This window comes from Chrysemys picta, chromosome 11 (genome assembly GCF_011386835.1).
Source record: "Chrysemys picta bellii isolate R12L10 chromosome 11, ASM1138683v2, whole genome shotgun sequence".
In the NCBI taxonomy this organism is placed as follows: Eukaryota; Metazoa; Chordata; order Testudines; family Emydidae; genus Chrysemys; species Chrysemys picta.
The window spans coordinates 58851670-58870965 of record NC_088801.1 but is presented as its reverse complement, the minus strand read 5'-3'; the positions used below and the strand labels follow the sequence as shown (position 1 = coordinate 58870965).

The window sequence follows — 19296 nt, the reverse complement described above, 5'->3', positions numbered from 1 at the left end:
CCTGAAATGTAACCCTCCCTGCCCCCCATCTCCCAAATATGTAACTATTTGGGGTAATTGGATTTTGTGTTCTGGTTCCCCAAAACTGTTTTTTCCCCCAACTCAATCTACAATATTTCTCAGTTATCTAATATTTTGTTAAATTGTAGAATTCTAGATGCATCTGTCCTAGTACAAGAGGTTATCTACACATAACTAAACTTCATGAATGTGACTGGCAGAGTTTTAGTCCTAATCTTTCTACAGTAAAAGGCTTACAACTTCTCCTGGTTCTGAATCTTTTCTCTGTTCCCTCTGATGCATAAAAGACCCTATCATAATAAACACTGTTGTCTTGTCATAATATTGCAAAACCTTCTGAAGATCTCCTGTACATAAAACCAAATTGATTTGAATCGATAAGATATCACCCACATGCACTGCTGTCATTTTATCAAGGATTATTTTTAGTTCACTGTTTAGCAAGGCATTTGGCCAATAAGAATCAAAGTTGTTTGAATTTCTGGATGTTGATAACTGTGTGAAAAGTCATTGGTAACTTTGTTTCTTATAAACAAAATTAAAATTATTTGAAAGAGGTGCTGTGGCTTCTTTTCATTCATAAGGCTGTATATAAGAATCCTCACGGGGCCTGGTTTCTTCAATAAATATAATATGTAATTGCATCTTTGACTTAGCCTCTGCTTTAGGAAGATTTTACAGTAGAGTAAATGATGGTCTAGGTATTCTGTCTTTGACAAATGCTATAAAATTTAATGCGGAACAGAAAGGTATAAAATTCTTTAAATTTGTTTTTCATTTCCAGTGGATTTGAAATCAAATTGTATGGCCTCCTTCTACCTGAATTGCAACCCGCAGCATTGGAAGCGTGTTTAAGGGCTCCCATCTAAGATTTTTTTTATAGTAGAAATGGGAAATTGTTGCCCTGGGGTGGGAGGAGAGGTGGTAAGATGGTGGGTGGGAGGGAAGGAAGACCAGGGTTTGAAAAAGGACAAAAAGGTTGGAGAAAACTGACAGTGTCAATTTTAAACTCTTCCGTTTCTCTGTGAATTTGACTACACTGTATGCACAGTCCTTTATAAGATGGCACAGTAAATCTATAATTTAATTCCTGCATTATTAAATTCTTACTATAGCTCAAGGCCTGATAACTGTGCACTTTAGTGGTAGTATGTATTTTATGATTCAGGAATAAGTTTATGGATTCAACCCTCCTAATTGTATGAGCTGATTGAAGTAATGCTTTATTGCTGTATTGTTAAGTTTGAGTATAGAAGTCTATTGTTAAACTACCAGACATCAGTGGAAAAAGTTGCTGTCTTGCTGTTAAATTTTTGAATGACATCTTTTGAGTATTATAGCGATGTTGGTATAAATTACCTTTTTGTCCAAGAAAGAGAAGTGTCATTGCAAAAGCAACACAACGCTTTCCAGAGATTTCTGAATCCTAAATACTACTTTTTAGCAGTTTGTAATAAGAATGTTGCTGGTTGGGAAAGCTCAAACAGCCTGCATATAGGTTGATTCTTTTCTGTCTTAGAAATAGGCTTTGTTCAATCTGTTTATGGCCCCATTGTAGCATGAGTGGGCAGAATATATCTGACTGTTTAGCTTTTGTTTGCCATCTCAGTATGAAATAGTCTAAATACTTTTAAGCATTCTCATACTGTGTGGATGTACATTTATTGGACATCTAAGATAGGAGATAAAGCTTTGAATACACAATGTCTTTTTACAGTGTTTACGTGTGATGTGCAGTTCTATAGCCTATTCATCTTACAGTTTCACTGCAAAGAGGAATGATTTGGTGATGGAGTGCTTCCACTGACTGATGGACCAACAAGAGAGAAGGTAAAAATCTGCTGAGATCATGCAGACCCCATAAAGGCAGTTATTAGCTTAATTGGTTTTAAAATTAATTTCTAAGTTCTAAATTAAAGTTGGGCAAAAATGTTTGGGCAGTTTTTTGGGGGGGGGGCAAAAATGCATGCGAGAGTCAACTAAAACATTTTAAGAATGTGTATTTAATTCAGCAGATTATTTTGGTTAAAAAAAAATCTGGAAAAAATGGTTTGTATCACTTTTTTTAAAAAGTAGATTTTAAATGACTTTCCTTTGATTTTTAGTTTTATTAAAAATAAAGTTTTATTTTGCATTAAATGAAACATTTCATTCAACCTGAAACAAGTGTTTTATTGTTTGCTGAAAATTTTTCATTTTGTGCCGTCGTGAAACAATTTATCCTGTTTATTTTCCAGTTGGGCCAGCAAATCAAGGAATCAATTTGCATAGCTCTAGTCCAAATGTTCTTTGTCAATACAGTAACTCCTCATTTAACGTTGTAGTTATGTTCCTGAAAAATGCGACTTTAAGTGAAACGATGTTAAGCGAATCCAATTTCCCCATGAGAATGAATGTAAATGGGGGAGGGTTAGGTTCCAGGGAATTTTTTTTTTTGCCATACAGTACAGTACTATAGTTGGGAGGTGCCCCCGCCTTACCCCACACAGGCATAGCCCACTGGCACTGGAGACAATGAGGCAGGCAAGGAGGCTGAAGGTTCTGTAGGTTAGGAGAAGCATGTTGCGCAGCGGCAGCTTTCCCTACTCTGCAAGCACCGGGGTGGGGGGCTCAACCCTTGGCCCGCCCACGCCGTCCCTTCCCCCAAGCTCCCATCTTTAACCTGCCTCTTCTTCCCCCCTCCTCCCACTTCACCCCGCACGCCGCGTCCTCGCTCCCCCCCCCCGCCTCCTGAACACTGCAAGCCAGCTGATTGTCGCAGGCAGGGGAGGGAGGGGGAAGGTGTGCCGCGTCCTCGCTCCTCCCTGCTGCCCGCAGCAATTAGCTGGCTTGCGATGTTCGAGAGGGTGGGAGGAGGAGCGAGGACTCCGCGCGCAGGCTCCCACCTCCTTCCTCTGCCTCATGCCCGTGGCAATCAGCTGGTTTGCGACGTTTGGGAGGGAGGGGGAGCCTGCGCGACGAGTTCTCGCTCCTCCCTCCTGAATGCCGCAAGCCAGCTGATTGCCGTGGGCAGGTGGGGGAAGGGGCTGATCTACGGGGTCTGCCAGTGGGAGGGTGGCGCTGTGGGGGGAGGGGGGCGTAGGGGAGCTGATGGGGGTGTTAGGGGAGCTGCCAGCTGTGGACAAAGCAGGCAGCCAAATGATGTTATAGCGAAGCATTGCACAACTTTAAATGGAGCATGTTCTGTAATTGAGCAGGGACGTAAGATCAAAACAACGTTAAGCGACAGGACGTTAAGTGGGGAGTTACTGTATTTTTTTTTTAGAATACTGTACTGTATTTTAGACCAAAGGAAAAATATGTAGTAGCTTAATCATACTACAGGATTATGGGATGATTGGTACTCTCCATAACTTATTGCAACTGTCACTTTTTTTTAAAGTTAGCTATTGAAACTTCAGAATGTCTGTTCAAAGGTTGAAAATCTGAATTCACCATGAATCATTAACACTTCTTGTGTACAGTAGAATTTACTAATTTAAAAAAAATTGTATGCATGATTTTCAGTTCTTATGAACTGCACTGGATTGATAGGCCCGGAGACTAAAATCCTCTAATTATTCAGAGAAACATGTACAGCAATGTCTGTGTAAACTTTCAGTGTACTGCCCTCCCAGTGTGCTTTATCCTGCCCTAGCGGTGTGAAATCTTAAGTGAAAGAGAGAGTTCGGTCTTCATATCCTTTTACCTCTTAGCCTCTTTACTGTGACTACCAACAAAGGGGTTGGTTAGTGTCAGTTATAGTGATGGTTTTTGTAATGTGGGCATTTACACACTGGGCAATAAACCCACCACATTTGTTTCACAGAGGGCTATTAGATGTTCAGTATCCATTCGCTAGCACTTTTGGCAGAATATAACATGGTACGTTGACGAAAGGCTCTATATCCCGTCATTCTGTCCCCTAGGAAAATGTATATTACAATTTTAGTAAAATATCCAAAATATGTCACATTAATTACTACTTTTCCTAATTGGATAAAAATCCAGTTAGTTAATTTTCAGCAAATTCTATTTTAAATAACAGTTTTTACTTTAGATAAATAATATCTTTAAATTTAAATATTGATTCTACTAGTTGGACCAAATGATATACTTATAACTTTACAAGAGCTCTTGTCGGTCACTGTCGTCCTCCTCAGCTTTCTGATATGGAAACCCAGTGGATAGAAAAAGAACTAAGACAACATTCCATTTGAACAACTTAGTCTCACCTGATCTTGGATATTCCAGAGTTTCTCAAAAATAGACTTTCTTCGTAGCTAGAGATAGTTTGATGAGACTGCTCTAAAATGTACGAATATTTTCTGCAGCCACCTTCCGACAGTAATGGATGTACCATGCTCAAAAGTGTGCACATCACCCCTTAGCAGTAGGTTAATTGTTTTTAGGGTCTTTTGACTGTTAGAGGTCAGGTGTCACTTCATACTCTGCCGTAGGCCCCCATTACCATAGTAACTGAGCATCGCACAATCTTTAATGCATTTAACTTCACAACATCTAGGATAGGTAGGTAAGTGCTATTTTTACGGCCAGGAAACAAGGCACAAAGTGATTTGCTCAAGGTCACACAGGAAGTGTGTTGCAGAGTAGGGAATTGAACCTTGGTTCCAAGTCCAAAGCTAGTACCTTAATCACTGAACCATCCTTCCTTTCTTTCCTATACGTAAATGAAAAGTAAACTGGTGTACAGAAAACTACAAGCTGATTCTTTGATTCTTCCTTTTCTTTACAGCTCAGTAGAGGCAGAAGGAGCCAAAGAGAGAGGCCTGGTCCATATTTGGCAGGCTGGTTCCTGCTCTGTGACACCTGAGAGACTTCCAGGCTGGAGTGGAAAGACAGTACTGCAGGCGGCCCTCGGAATAAACCATGGGTTGCTTCTAACAGAAGGTATTAGACAGTATTGTTTTAGGTCACAGATCATGAACAACTTAAAATTCCGGTTAACACTAGATTGAAACTAGTGTAAACTTCTAAAACAAACTTTAAAGAAATATTTAAGACTTGTATTACTGCCAAAATGTCTTTATTGTAAAGGTTGAATAAGAGACAAATTTTCTACGTTATCTTAATCAGTCTTTTTAAATTGCACTGGGCTAATTTTTTTCTTTAATAAAAAGTGGCTCAAAGTTGAGAAGCACTACTTATAAAATAGCTCCAAATTATCTTACCATTTCACCCTCTGTGTTACCTCTAAATGCATGTTACAACAATGTATTGGATTTAAAAAATACAACATTACAAAAAGTTCTCTTGATATGGGATAACTTGGGGGGTGGGGTGGGGTTTGTGGGGTGTGTTTTGTGGTTTTTTTTTTTTTTTTTTTTAATTCTGAAAAATTGCAAGCAAGTAGATCCAGCAGTGAAATTTGGTTTGATCAGTTGACTCTTTGAATCAAAAAATATTTTCCAAAAGACAATTCCTTTGGGTGTTGATATATTTTGTCACTTGATTGTACTGATCAATGGGCATACCGTTGTAAAGATTAGACTGGAAGTAATGTCTTTGATATTTCTCTGATGTTTTCAAAGGAAAAAAAGAATTTCACACCTTTGTCATTGAGCTGCAGGTAAAGAATGTTCTAGTTTAGGGGAGTGCCAGTTAGAGCCAGTTGTAATCTGACCTGCCATGTCACTTCTTTGCCTAATAGAACATTTCTGAACTAGAAAAACTTTGCTTCTATGCACACTTGAAGTGCACTGTTTACGGATATGACTGTAGTGATCACTGGTATATAACTATCAAAAAAGTGTTAACCAAATCAATCCTCCTCATAGGATTCTATTTTTTTTCTTGCTTGCTGATTCATTTCAAATGAGTTGGCACTGTTACCACAATCTTAGCCTCTCTAGAATTTCATCAACATTATTTATGTTTAAAAGGTCAAACCAACAATAAGTATATTTTTCCATAGTTAAAGAATAAATAGTAGGATAAATGTTTACTGTTTGTAGCACTTTTGCTACACATCAAAGTCCAGCACTTTGGCATGCTTCAGGGACACTGAATGTTTGTACAGCGAGAAGGGAACCATGCTTTAACCTGCTCTACCAACATTGTTGTATTTGTAGTATACATGATAGGCCCACAGTCTCTGTGGAAGCCTCAGTTTAGAGTTTCTTTTGTTATATTTCAAGTTTGATGCTACATTATTAATGATGGTACAAAATTAACTTTTACTGAAGATGAAATGTGTAAATATTAAGAAATGGAATATGTTTTATGCATTTTAAGAGAATTTTATGCAAATAATCTTGACATTAGTATATCAGAATGATTAGCACTGGCAGGGTGGATTGCGCTCATTCATGAAGGTATTGACTGAAAAGCTCTCTTTTGAGCCCACCATAGATTAGCAGGTTGCTCTGAATAGATAAAAATTTAAGTTGGATGTACTACAATTCATCTTAAAGGCAGCATGCAATAATAGGTCAAATCCCCACTATATAATGCATCCATGCTAGTGATTTACTAGAATGGACCAACAGAAAAATTAGTATCAAGTGTAGGACCTCTTGCTAGCAATAGCACAGTGTCCTTAATAGTTATTGATTTACTGAAAGTATCTGAGAGAGCTGCTTTCAACAACTGCAGTTAACAGTGAGCCCACATCAAATTAAAAATGAAAATCCAATTAAATGAGTTCCTCAGTTGTTTATATGGTTAACTTCATTAGAATGATGCTGTCTTTCAGGTGGCGAGGTCTACAGCTTTGGAAAACTTCCCTGGAGGGTTGGGCTGGAGGAAACTTGCACTAAGAGCCCCATCTTAGAAAATGCTTTGATTGGACAGCATGTTACTACTGTGGCAGCTGGAAGTTACCATAATGGAGCAGTGACCGAGAGTGGTGTGGTATACATGTGGGGAAACAATTCTGCTGGCCAGTGTGCAGTGGCTAACCAGCCCTATCTGCGAGAACCAAATCCTATTAGTATTTCTGACTCTGAAACCAGTCCTCTGCTGTCAGTCAGGATTTTGCAATTGGCATGTGGAGAGGAGCATACCTTAGCACTTTCACTAAGCCGAGAAATATGGGCATGGGGAAGTGGCTGCCAGCTAGGTCTCATAACAACTTCTTTCCCAGTGACCAAGCCACAAAAGGTAGAACACCTGGCAGGACGCATTGTGCTCCAAGTTGCCTGTGGAGCCTACCACAGCCTGGCTCTTGTACAATGTCTCCCTGCACAGGACATGAAACCTATCCCAGAGAGATGCAACCATTGCAGCCAGCTCCTGATTACGATGACAGATAAAGAAGACCATGTAATCATATCAGATAGTCACTGCTGCCCATTAGGTGTGGCACTGGCTGACTCCCAATCAGAAAACCATGTCTCCTGCTCCTCATTGGAGACTCTTGAGGGGAAGAGTGCTACGGGTAGCCAAAGTGAGGATTGTCAGAAAACCTTTGTAGAAGATGAGCCAGCTGCTTCAGAATCAGAGGTGACAAGTGTGCTTTCTAACAATGATGGACAGGAAGATAGTGGTATTTCCAGTCCTGGAAATGTTTTGTTTCCTGATAAAAAAGCAGTAAAAGAATACTTGGAGAATCTGTCAGATCACCCATTAAATGACAGCCAGGAGAAAAGCATCAGTACAGAACTTGAACAGGTACCAACCATCACTGGTCTATACTTTTTCTCTTAATATTTGTACTGTATGCATGACATCCTGTAATGTGCTCATGAAAGCTAAAGGATTCTCAATATTAACATGATTTTGAAGATATAGCTACAATTCTGGAGTTATCACAGTGTTTCTTTCACAGTTTTAGGAATCAAACCCAAATACAGAAGTGATTTTGGACTGAAAGTAGAATTGTTATCATGTTTGTTCAGGGCCTTTATATGAGCAGCCTTGCCAGATAGTGCTCTAGTCATGTGCTACGGATGATGCAGTGGTGAGAACCCAGTAAAACCCATTTCCCATTCCCTTCTCTAATTCCTTAGGATATATTGGTATCCTGTTCAGCTAGATCAGTATTCTGGGATTTGGCCAGCTGGTATACTACTTCCCTTCCTATGAAGAGAGAGACCCCCCCCCTCACCCTCATAATTCTGTCTGATTCTTCTTGAGTCAAGCTATGGATTTTAGCTGGTTAGTTATCTTTTTATTGACGTAGAAGGATCCACATTTTTTCCCTATTTGCCCCACTTTGGGAGACCTTAGCAACATTGTAATGAGTGGTGAATTAATTTTTCACATGTCAAACTTATGTAATGACTGTTGGAAGACTGCAGTAATCAGCAGACCTTTTAGTAGCCATCGGAAAGGAAACTCTTGATTTGACTTATCGAATCTGCTAAAATGTGTTGCTATTTTGGAGGGTTAGGGGAAGAGGAAAGGTGGTATGACGTGTAAAGAAACCACCAATTTCAAACTTTGCCTACATGTCATCTCGCAAACTATGAAATAATCACTTGGTTGATTTAAGACTATTTAAGTGATGTAATATGTAGATTATGCTGTAGAAGACCACACCAGATTTATCTGTCCAGCAGTGTTGTCTCCCCATCCCTACCCAAGTTCTGTTCCACTAGATAACTTTATGCTAGGGAAGTTTGTTTCTGCTAGGAAAATCCTTTGTACTGCTAATGGCATCTTACTGTACAAGCAGCATGATGGCGTCACAGCTGAACTTGGAAAATTACTGCAGTAGTTGCAGATACTATGTGTGAGTCAGTTTCTTGAGCTTATCTTTTGTAAGTATGTGGGATTTCTTCTAGAGAGGCCAGTTCCATACTCCCACCCTGTTGGATTTTGGGAGTTAAGGAAGAGGAGGTGGTAAAGGTAAAACAACTTTTTATTTTCAACAGTTGTGGACTCCTCTGAGGAGTAGAAAACAAGTAGTCTCCTGCTCATTTTCTTCTCTTCCCCCATCTCTCTTGCCCAAATATTTCTGAAAATACTTTCTCATGCACAGTTCCCAGAAATACAGTATAGTATATTACCCCAAAGCCTTGAAGACTCACTGAATCTTAATATGGATGCTGTTTGAAGAGGAAAGATAAGTACGGAAGGTGATTGTGTAATGTGTTACTTACAGTGGCAGTTAGAGGTTTTCCCTCTTGATGTAGCTTCCGTATACAAATGGACTGTGTCTTTCTGGGTTGCTTGGCAGTGTTTGTAGCCTGCTAGTATATCCTTACTGGCACAGTTCAGGGCAACTGAACCTGTATTCCCCCTCTATGGTCCACCATAGTCATTCACTCTAGGCTCCCAGCTCCTTAGTTTTCTCCTCCCTTGGGCACAGGTTTGCATTTCTCTCTCCCTCCTTACGGGGGTTTTTGCAGGCTGCACTGTTCCCTGTCTAGTCAGGGAACAGTGAGTTCCCTAGCAAGTCAGACTGCCTAAGCAGGCCTGCTTTGCTTTCTCCTCAGAAGCTATCAACAGCATAATTACCCACTGTTAGAAGTTGCTACAGAGCTTTTCCTAAGCAAGTATATTTATCCTGAAGGTGGAAGTATTACACAGAGAACATATTAAAAGAAATAAAAGAACCTATCTGCATGCTAGTAAGCTTACCAGAGATCACTCCACTGCAACCAGGGCTCTAGCAGATAGTAAGTCCTTAAAACCCCATGGAGTTTTTCTGTGGTTACATATTCATAACATCTTTTGCTCAGAACAAGAACCCCCATGAATCTGAGAGTCACTCCTTTAGACAGGTCACTCCTTTAGACATTGTATACAATCCCACAATAATACATAAACATTTATGTTGTTAGTACAGTACACTCCTAAAATCTTAAACTTAATTCAATAAGGTTTGTCCATAGTATTGCAGGAAATTGTCATATCTGTCACTTATATTTCATAAATAAGAATTATTCCAGTATCTCTTAATCTTCCTTATTCACAAGGAAGATGTCAGAAGGATCCCTTTTTACAGGGAGGCTATAGGAAGCTGTGTATTAAGGGACCTATATGAAGAAGTGAAATGGGGTTTACTGCCTTTTGTATTGGATATCTGTCAGTAGCTTGAAAGCTGTGTTTTTGATAGGGCTTTGGTATGCTGCTTTTTATATAGTGAATATAGTGACTGGTTCTAATTGGCTGACTATAACAGTAAACTGTAGGTTTCAGAGTAGCAGCCGTGTTAGTCTGTATCCGCAAAAAGAACAGGAGTACTTGTGGCACCTTAGAGACTAACCAATTTATTAGAGCATAAGCTTTCGTGGACTACAGCCCACTTCTTCGGATGCATATATATATATATATATGTATGCATCCGAAGAAGTGGGCTGTAGTCCAGGAAAGCTTATGCTCTAATAAATTGGTTAGTCTCTAAGGTGCCACAAGTACTCCTGTTCTTTTTGAGTAAACTTTAGGTGATTGTCCTCTGATCTATACCAGAGCCATAATTTCTGAGGTCTGCCTGAAGAAGCCTCTCTGGTACATTCCTGCTTATGATACTGCTGTCTGTATAAAGCTTTATTAACAATTTTTAACTAGATGTCTGTCAGTATGAGCAAAGTTAATCATTTGTTTTCCTTTGATAAGCTTTCCCAACTGTCTGCTCATAAAGGTAGCATGTTTGCTGATATACTGTAATCAACAGCAGAGACTTGAATTTAAAGGCACATAGTCAAAGTTATAAGCCCAAAATTTAACCCCTCTTTTTATATTTGCAAAGACCCAAGTTATTTTTTTTATTTTTTTTTCAAACCATGCATTCTTCTCTTTAAAAAAAACAACCAAACAAAAAAACCACTGTTCCAGCACTAATTAACAACCCTTCACTGCCAAACTAATATGCAACAGAGAACCTGTTTTATACAGAAACAAGTATTGGTTTCCAGCTTCCAACTATAAAGAATTAGTATGGATTGTAGACTTAAACAAAGTACTAAAAAGTATTTTGACAGTCTCTGATAAATGCAACAGAGGGTGTAAGAGTACTAGCTTTATTTAAGGTGTCACTATTGCCCTGGGTTGGGAATTTGATAGATTTCATTGATTTCTTTTTCTGTTTTTAGCCTTCTCAAGAAGAAGAACTCACTGCTTGTCTCCCCGGCCCTCCAGGTGTAAGTACATCTGCCTTGAACAGCTTGGTGGTCTCTTGCGCATCAGCAGTTGGTGTGAGAGTTGCAGCTACATATGAAGCTGGGGCATTGTCTCTGAAGAAAGTAATGAACTTCTATGGCACAACTCCAGGTGAACTAGGATCTCAGTCTGGTAGTCCTTCCCCAGGTCCTGAGGGGCTGAAGGACACTCGGGAAGAGCAAGTCAAACTGGAATCAATGCAAGGAAAGAAAAGTTCTAGCCTAGTTGATATTCGAGAAGAGGAATCTGAAGGAGTCAGTCGAAGACTTTCCCTTCCTGGCTTGTTGTCCCAAGGTAAGATAGTGACTAGGAGGAACCAAGAGGCCAGGGAGAGTTAATGTAGTGTGGTAATTACTAGATGTGTGCCTTATTTGACAATATTACCTACAGTACGAACACAGATTCAAACCCCCTGCTGAGGTGTGTGTAAGGAACCGTCCTTCAGACCTTGTTGAATGTGGAGAGAGAGGGGAGAAGACTAGTAGGAAGTGCATGCTAATTGAGCAAGACAAAGGACTGTTCTTTAACCTTAAAATAAGGATTATCCCAAACCCATTGTCGTGCTGCTTTTGGTGATATGGATGGATGTTCATTACATAAGGGACTTGTAACCACCAACTCACTTCATGTAGGCTGCATAACAGACGTCAGTTGGTCTGACCCTCTGTCACTACTGCTCTTGATTGGTTTGGAGCCAATGGTTTAGAAAAATTCCCTGTCCCATTACCAAACTTCTCAGCCAGGTGGTCTCCTTCTTTCTTGTTTTTTAATGTTAATTGTTCTGAATATGCAGTACTTTGTGTAACACACAGTAGTTAGGCTGAGTTCAGTGATACTCTTTCCAAGCTGAGAGAAATTATCAGAAGATGTATGAGCTTTACAGGGTAGTTTTTCTTTCAGGAAAAATACCGTATTGGCAGTGAACGTCACAGGTCATATTCGCTTCAGTGTAATTACATACTTTGTGTTTACAGCTATTGAAAGGAAATAATGAGTAAACTCTGTTTAAGACCTAGATCTGTATTAGCATATATGCTGTTACAGCTGCCTTCAGCTATGAACCTTTTTGCTCTCCAGCATTACTAAATCTTAAGTAAAATACCTAAGAGGAAGGTATTATCTGTGAAGTCCAGTGACTCAGTATATGGTACCCATATCATATAATACACTAGCTCTGTGTAAAAGCCGTGTTTAATTTAAAATAGGGATAGACAACATTAGTTTATCTCCGTTTCTGTGTGGGGCTTTTTTTTTAAGAAAAAGAAAACTGATTCTAGTTTCTCCTGGTCTGCTTCTAGTTTCTCCAAGGCTCCTAAGAAAAGTAGGACGGGCAAAAATGAGGACAGTGGCTCTGACCCCAACCTATAGTGGCGAGGCTGATGCACTCCTCCCATCTTTAAGAACTGAGGTGTGGAGCTGGGGAAAAGGGAAGGAAGGACAGTTAGGACACGGTGATGTCCTGCCAAGGTAAGATTTCAGTGGCAAAAAGTTAATCTTACCCCATGGGACAATGGGAGTTTTTGGGTGCTCAGAACTCTTGAAAGTCTGTCATCTGCCTGAATATAGTCTTAAGACCCCAAAGGTAGGCTCCTGTTTTTGAAAATCTTGGTTTTAACTATTACCACTAATGTGATTTATGCAGGATAATTAGTGGACTTGAAGGGCAAAATCCTGGTTCCAGTGGTGAAGTCAATTGTGAAATTATACCTAGAGAGTCAAAGGAGCGGCTCAGTACCTTTTTCCTGATGCCTAAGCTAGTTTATCACCAAAGAGCTTTGTGCTCTCTGGTGCTGTGGTGCATGTTTGTTCTGTTTCAAAAATATACAAAATGTTTTATATTCTGTGTTCCCTGCCTCTTGTGTTTCATGCTGAGAGTACCCCTGATTCCGTTTTGTTTTTTTGTATGCGGGGTGTTACAGGCTTCAGCCATTATGTGTAAAAAGTCTGGACAGTAAAGAAGTGATACAACTGTCGGCTGGTGGCCACCATTCCTTGGCACTTACTGCCAAATCACAGGTATGAAGATAACGGTCACTTTTATCATGTATCCACAGCATAGTTGACTTGTTCACTGTTTTCTGGATTGGTCTTTATTTTATGTGCTTCCAGGCTCTGTTATTATGTGGAATGAGAGTCTTGAGTGGTGTGCATGATGAATTGTTGATTGTTTTTGCATTAACTTTGTGCATTTTGTATGAGCATGTGTCCTTGCTGCTATACTTACAAGAACGTGATAGTTTGAGTGTGGTTACCCCTCTCCTCCCCCTACACACATACATACAGATGAGGAAATGTAAGTAGGAAGAGAATGGAGATAAGAAAGCACTTCCTTTGGAGAACTTGCATCTCCCCAAATTTCTCTTCAGCTGCCCTTTCAAATATAGATTTTTTTGTTTGTTTGTTTAAAATTTTTATCCATAGTGATATTATACATGTGTGCATAAGTGTAGTGTTTATATATGCTGTTTGTCACACTGGATTTATTACTGTGTACTCTGTGCATGCAAACTTTTTTCCTCATATGTTTTTACACAGGTATATTCGTGGGGTAGTAATACCTTTGGCCAGCTTGGTCACTTAAATTCTCCAACTACTGTCCCTCGTCTTGCAAAGGTACTGTCGTCTTGTTTCTGGATTCCATATCTGTTTTATAATACAGGCTTCTCCCAGAGCAGAGAGTCTTAAGGAACTTTGAAAAACTGTCTGACCTCTTTTGTTAAAATATCCCACAAAAAGCTTTTGGCATTACTCTCAAGTTGCAAAATCTTTTGGTTTCCATTGTTACCCTGATCCTCAGATGATCCCATGATAACTGGCAGCAGCATTATTTAAAGAGGCACTGTTAATATAAAAAAACATCACTTCTTTTACATGAAGTTAAAGTCTCTACTGAATTATTTTAAAAAAGAATTGTGACATGGGTGTTACAAACAGGGGAAGTCATCTTGCATTTCTTTCAAATAAGTTTCCTTTCTGTTAAGTTTCCTCTTTCACATTCTTAATGCACCAATGTTCTGGCTTTAAACTCTTATTTGTTTAGGAACAAAAATTTCCAACATGTTTGGTCTTAGATTTTGTAGTGTCTTTTTAAAAAGACACATCTACCTCTTGCCCAAATCTAAGTTGATACTATTCCTTGAAAGATAATTTTCAGATCTGATGTTGATAGCATAACTTGTCTCTCCCCAGTTATTCATCTTTCTCCCTCGAAGTTCCGGTAATTCTCGGACTGTAACCTTAGTTAAAGCTGTTCATTCATTTTATCCTAATCACTAATTACCATTTTTTGTCATTTGTCTATATATTTCTGGAGATGTTAGTCATGCCTTACACAAGAATCAGTTTGTTGTGATCAGCTTTAGAAGCAAATTCTTTGATCAGCTATGGGTATCCAAATGATGAGTTTAGGTTCAACTAAACCAGTGGTTCTCAACCAGGTGTCTGGGTCCCCCGCGGGGCCGCAAGAGGTTTCAGTGGGGCCACCAAACAGGGCCAGCATTAGATTCACTGGGGCCCAGGGTAGAAAGCTGAAGCCCCACTGCATAGTGCTGAAGCCCAGGGCCCTGAGCCCCGCCACCTGGGGCTGAAGTGAAAGCCTGAGCAATGTAGCTTTGTGCGGGGGCCCTGTGGCGTGGCCCCAGGCAATTGCCTAGCTTGCTTCCCCCTAACACCAGTGCTGACTTTTTATTCAGAAAACCAGTTGTTATGGCACAGGTGGGCTGTGGAGTTTTTATAGCATGTTGTGGGGCCTCAGAAAGAAAAAGGTTGAGAACCCCTGAACTAAACCACTTGTCTGTGCCCTTAGTTGTTTCATTCAGCCAGGCAAACATCAGCCACACAACTAGGAAAGTTCTGCAGTTCCCCTACAAACTAGTAGATAGGAACTTAAATGACTGTCTCTTATGCTGTTGGAATTTATATAGAGAGCAGCATTTGAACCATCTCCATATTTGTCTGTTTGCTGTTAAATTACAAAGCAGATGAATTTTACAAAGCATCAGGCATGGGGTACAAGGATTGAGACATGCCAGATTTTCAACAAGACACAGGAATTTTACTGGTTAAGGAGACCAATGTCTTTCTAAAGAATGTCAGTCCTTGCAGGATTCTTATTGGTACTCAGACTTTTGTGTAGAAACAAATCATGTGTGAGGTTGAGGCTCCCTTCTCTGATAAGTGGTGGATACTATTTTTTTTTCTTTTTTTTTTCTCCCAAACTACAGGTGTGTGATGATAGTGGAGTCTGGAGCACAGCAGCAGGACCAGATTATTCCCTCTTCTTAGTGGATGGAGAAGATTTCCAGCCTGGATTATATTACAGTGGTCGAGAGGAGACTAAGGAAAATAATTCACCTGGAAACAACTGCACTAAGAGTCCAACTCTGTTGCTAGCCTGTAGTAAGGTGAGTACTACTTGTTCCTTCTGTTTGGCTTAGATAGTACTGGTGCTTTCTTGAGATGGCTCAGTGTTTCTTCAAAGAAATTCTTCGAGATTTAACTAAATGGAAATTAAAAGTAGAGATCTGAAACCTTGTCATTATATGTAGCTGAAACTGAGTTAGTATTGGTGGAGCTCCACAGTAAGTCTTAAGAGCTCACGGTGACCTTATAGTGAGGCATCCTGCTTTATAGAATCATTAGTTAATTGATTGAGTAGGAGTAGTATTAGAGTGCTGATTACGGTGTCTACACTAAATTGTATCATCAAGGCTGCATTACTACTCCTACTCTATCAGTTAACTCGTGTCTTCCACATCAGAAAGGGAGCTGATTTGATATAGCTCTGAAAAAATGAGAAAAATGGAACAGCGTGCCTCCCAAACATTGAAAAAGAAGAAAAAATCTGTTTTTCTGCTAAAGAGAAATTGTTTGTGTGAGGATGGAATGTGGTGTGTATGCATGAAGAAACTGAGGGAAACCTAAATCAAAGAAACATTTTGCAGTTTTGAAAGTAGCTGAATTCATGGTCAGTATCTCTTGCATGAGTGACAGCTGCATGAGTTAAGGGTCATCTCTTGTCTCCTAGGCCCTGTTGACACTTGCAAAATTACCAGTGGTTGACAGTGGATGTTAAATATGGGTTCCTCACTTCCTCCTTTCCATCATTCTCCAATCAGAAAGCATTGAAAATGGGTTGGTTGCTAGCATAGATGGGTGGGGAAGAAGGGGAACAGATAGCTGACACCCACTGTCAACTAATGAGTAACTTTCCTAGTATTAGACATCGAATTATTTAGTACCAGCAAAAATCCTAATCTGCCAGTCTAGGTTTTTATACTGTGCTCATCACCTTAGGTTACTTTTCATTTTGTATTAGGATACTGTGTTAAAGCAGTTTATATTTTTTTCTTTCAGTTAGGGTACATAAGCAGCGTGACAGCAGGTGGGGACGACTGTTTGGCCTTGGTGGACAGAAACATTATGGGATATATTGCAAGCTTGCACGAGTTGGCTTCCACAGAGAGAAGGTTCTATTGCAAACTGAGTGAGATCAAATCTCAGGTCCTCAGACCCCTTCTAGGTTTAGGTAAGAGAATTTCTTGAATCAGTCCTTGTATCTTCACTTCCCATGATAAAATTTTGTGTGTGGGGGCGGGGGCATTAGGGTAGGGGTAGGCATTGCATGGATTGTGGACCTCAGTTAGTCTGAAGACATTCACTAGGTGATAACATTCTTTGAAATAAAAAATTCTAATTGCAGCTTAAGTGCCTGGATTAATTCCCATTATTAATATAACTGTTACTGTTCTTTTGGAAATGTACATTATATTGCTTTCTTATTTCTTACAGATAACTTGGGTACTGCAACTACAGTCCAGCAGTTGCAGGATATGGCAAGCAGGTTCAGCAAGCTGTGTTATCTGATTGGTCAACATGGAGCCTCTCTGAGTAGTTTTCTTCATGGGATAAAGGAGGCAAAGAGCTTGGCCATCCTGAAGCATTCTAGTCTCTTCTTGGACAGTTATACAGAGCAAGTATTAAAATCTGTCTCATACTGAGTGTCTGCAGGTTTATTCTGTAGAGCAGAATATCTCTATAATCAGAGAAGAATAGATCATAAGGAGACTGGCATAAGGAAACCTCAGTTGCCAAGCAGCATGCTAATGTTCTGCAAATTAATATCTTGCAATATAAGGGCTGGTCTACACTGAAAACTTACATTGGCATTGCTGCTTGTCTCAAGAATGTGAAAAATCCACGCCCTTCAGAAGTGTAGCTATGCCAACCTAAACCCTGATGTATTCTGTGCTAAGTCAATGGAAGAATTCTGTTGACCTAACTACCACCTCTTGGGGAGCTAGGTTAGCTACAGCAATGGGAGAACAGCTGTAGCGCTGCAGTTGTGCCACTGTAGCATTTTAAGCATAGATAAACCCTAACTCAAATAATTTGCAATAAGATTTAAAGAGTCCTCCATGTGTTTAAACTACAGATTTCAAGTCCTTTGTCTATACAGTGGCCTAGACCTTTTTGATTCTTAAAAAGAAAAATGCAGTGGTTCACTTATTCACGTTTGGCTGCTGCACATACATCTGTAGGAAGTAATATTGTGAAAAAGTTTATTACAGAACAATTTATCTCTGGCGTCAATATAATGCATATACTTGTACTATAAAGGGTCTTACCAGTTTAATCTGAATGCTCTTTTTTTGGAGATAATTCAGTCTCAAAGAAGCAATTACACAAATATTTTTTTAAGTTGCCTGGTAGAAGAGCAATACTTAACTATGTACACACATTTGATAACTAGCTACAAACTTATATCCAAAAGCCAGAGCCATTCTAGTTTCTAGAATAATTATTTTAAAATATCCTAGCCTCTTCTCTTCTCCCCCTCCCCCGCCCCCCGGCACTAATCGCCATGGTGTCCGCCATATAACAATTAAAGATAGCACTAAGTATGCAATCTTCTGTATTTTTATTGAATGTTCCATTAGTTGAACTCTTTAAATCAAGAGATATGAAATAAGAACTGTATTTCATTATTAAAGGTCCCCATCTGGCAAGTGACTATACAAAGGTCTATCCTCAGAGCCCCATTTGAAGTCCATGGGTCTCTGCACTCGTGCAGATGGCTGCCCATATAGGATTTCTGGGATTTTGTGGCACTGCAGTCTGCTGTTGCACCCTTAACTTGTGCATTTTAAAAGTGACGAAAAGTGAGGACCACTTCAGCCTGAAGTTTTAACTGCCAGTGATTGTAATTTTTATGTAGGGGAATGTGAATCCAGATCAGAAATAGATCATAGGCTTCCAACACCACATAAAAATTTAAAGTGAATGGTTCAATTGAATTTAGTACAGTAACTCCTCACTTAAAGTCGTCCCGGTTAACTTTGTTTTGTTATGTTGCCGATCAGTTAGGGAACATGCTCGTTTAAAGTTGTGCAATGCTCCCTTCTAACGTCGTTTGGCAGCCGCCTGCTTTGTCCACTGCTTGCAGGAAGAGCAGCCCGTTGCAGCTAGCTGGAACCAGGGTGGACCGGCAGCCCCCTATCAGCTCCCCACTCCCCTAAGTTCCCTGTGCAGCAGCTGTCCAGCAGGCTATCAGTTGCCGGCAGTTCAGCTGTCCCTCCCCCTCACTGCCATGTGCTGCTCCTGCCCTCTGCCTTGGAGCTGCTCCCCGAGACTCCTGCTTGCTGTGCGGGGGGAGGGAGGCAGGAAGAGGGGGGCTGTCAGGGTGGCCCCCTGCTCCTTGACTGTACATCTCTAAACATAAAGAAAGAAGCCCAAGAGGTTTTTGTTGTTTTTTTTTAAAGCAGTCTCTCGTTTTTTAAATAATCTTTTTTTGTCCTCTCTGGAAGACAGTCTAGCAAGGCACTGGTCTGAGAGAATAAGAGGGCTCATAGTTCAAGATCTTCATCCAACAGTAATAAAGATCCAGACTAAATGTTTTCTTCCTACAGCAGCTCCCCTGTTGCCTTTTTGAAGAAAGAGCATGTTTCGAATCTGAACCTGAAGGTTTGGAGGACAAGGTTTTATGACAAGTTGTTGTTCCTGAATATTTCAAGATCATATGAATAATAAAATAGTAATCAATAGAGCCCTGCACCGGTACAAAATTTGTATCCACATCTAATTTGCAAAAATGGTCTATGGAAATCAGCATCTGCGGATATCCACAGATTTGCAGGGCTCTACTCCTCAATATGCTTAACATCCAGCCTGAGAGACAGTAAGAGAGAAGAGGATTAAAGAAGGGGGGAGGTAACCAGTAAAAAAACTAAA

At 40.0% G+C, this 19296-nt stretch overlaps 1 protein-coding gene across 14 annotated transcripts in view; it reads left to right on the top strand.

The window, feature by feature from the left end:
- ALS2 (alsin Rho guanine nucleotide exchange factor ALS2) overlaps positions 1–19296 on the top strand; it is a 198105-nt gene that overhangs the window by 137848 nt on the left and 40961 nt on the right. For 13 of the 14 annotated variants that reach the window (XR_010591364.1, XR_010591363.1, XR_010591362.1 and 10 more), the window contains exons 2-11: positions 1739–1851; positions 4757–4911; positions 6716–7632; positions 11001–11361; positions 12366–12534; positions 12987–13083; positions 13603–13680; positions 15291–15470; positions 16423–16594; positions 16858–17038. Coding sequence is in view for 9 of the 14 variants with exons in the window: in XM_065560895.1 (XP_065416967.1) it covers positions 1832–1851; positions 4757–4911; positions 6716–7632; positions 11001–11361; positions 12366–12534; positions 12987–13083; positions 13603–13680; positions 15291–15470; positions 16423–16594; positions 16858–17038 (2330 nt within the window). In the remaining 5 variants the exon portion in view is untranslated. Of the gene's footprint in view, positions 1–1738; positions 1852–4756; positions 4912–6715; positions 7633–11000; positions 11362–12365; positions 12535–12986; positions 13084–13602; positions 13681–15290; positions 15471–16422; positions 16595–16857; positions 17475–19296 lie in introns of those variants that run through there. The other variant, XM_065560898.1, reaches the window with a different exon arrangement.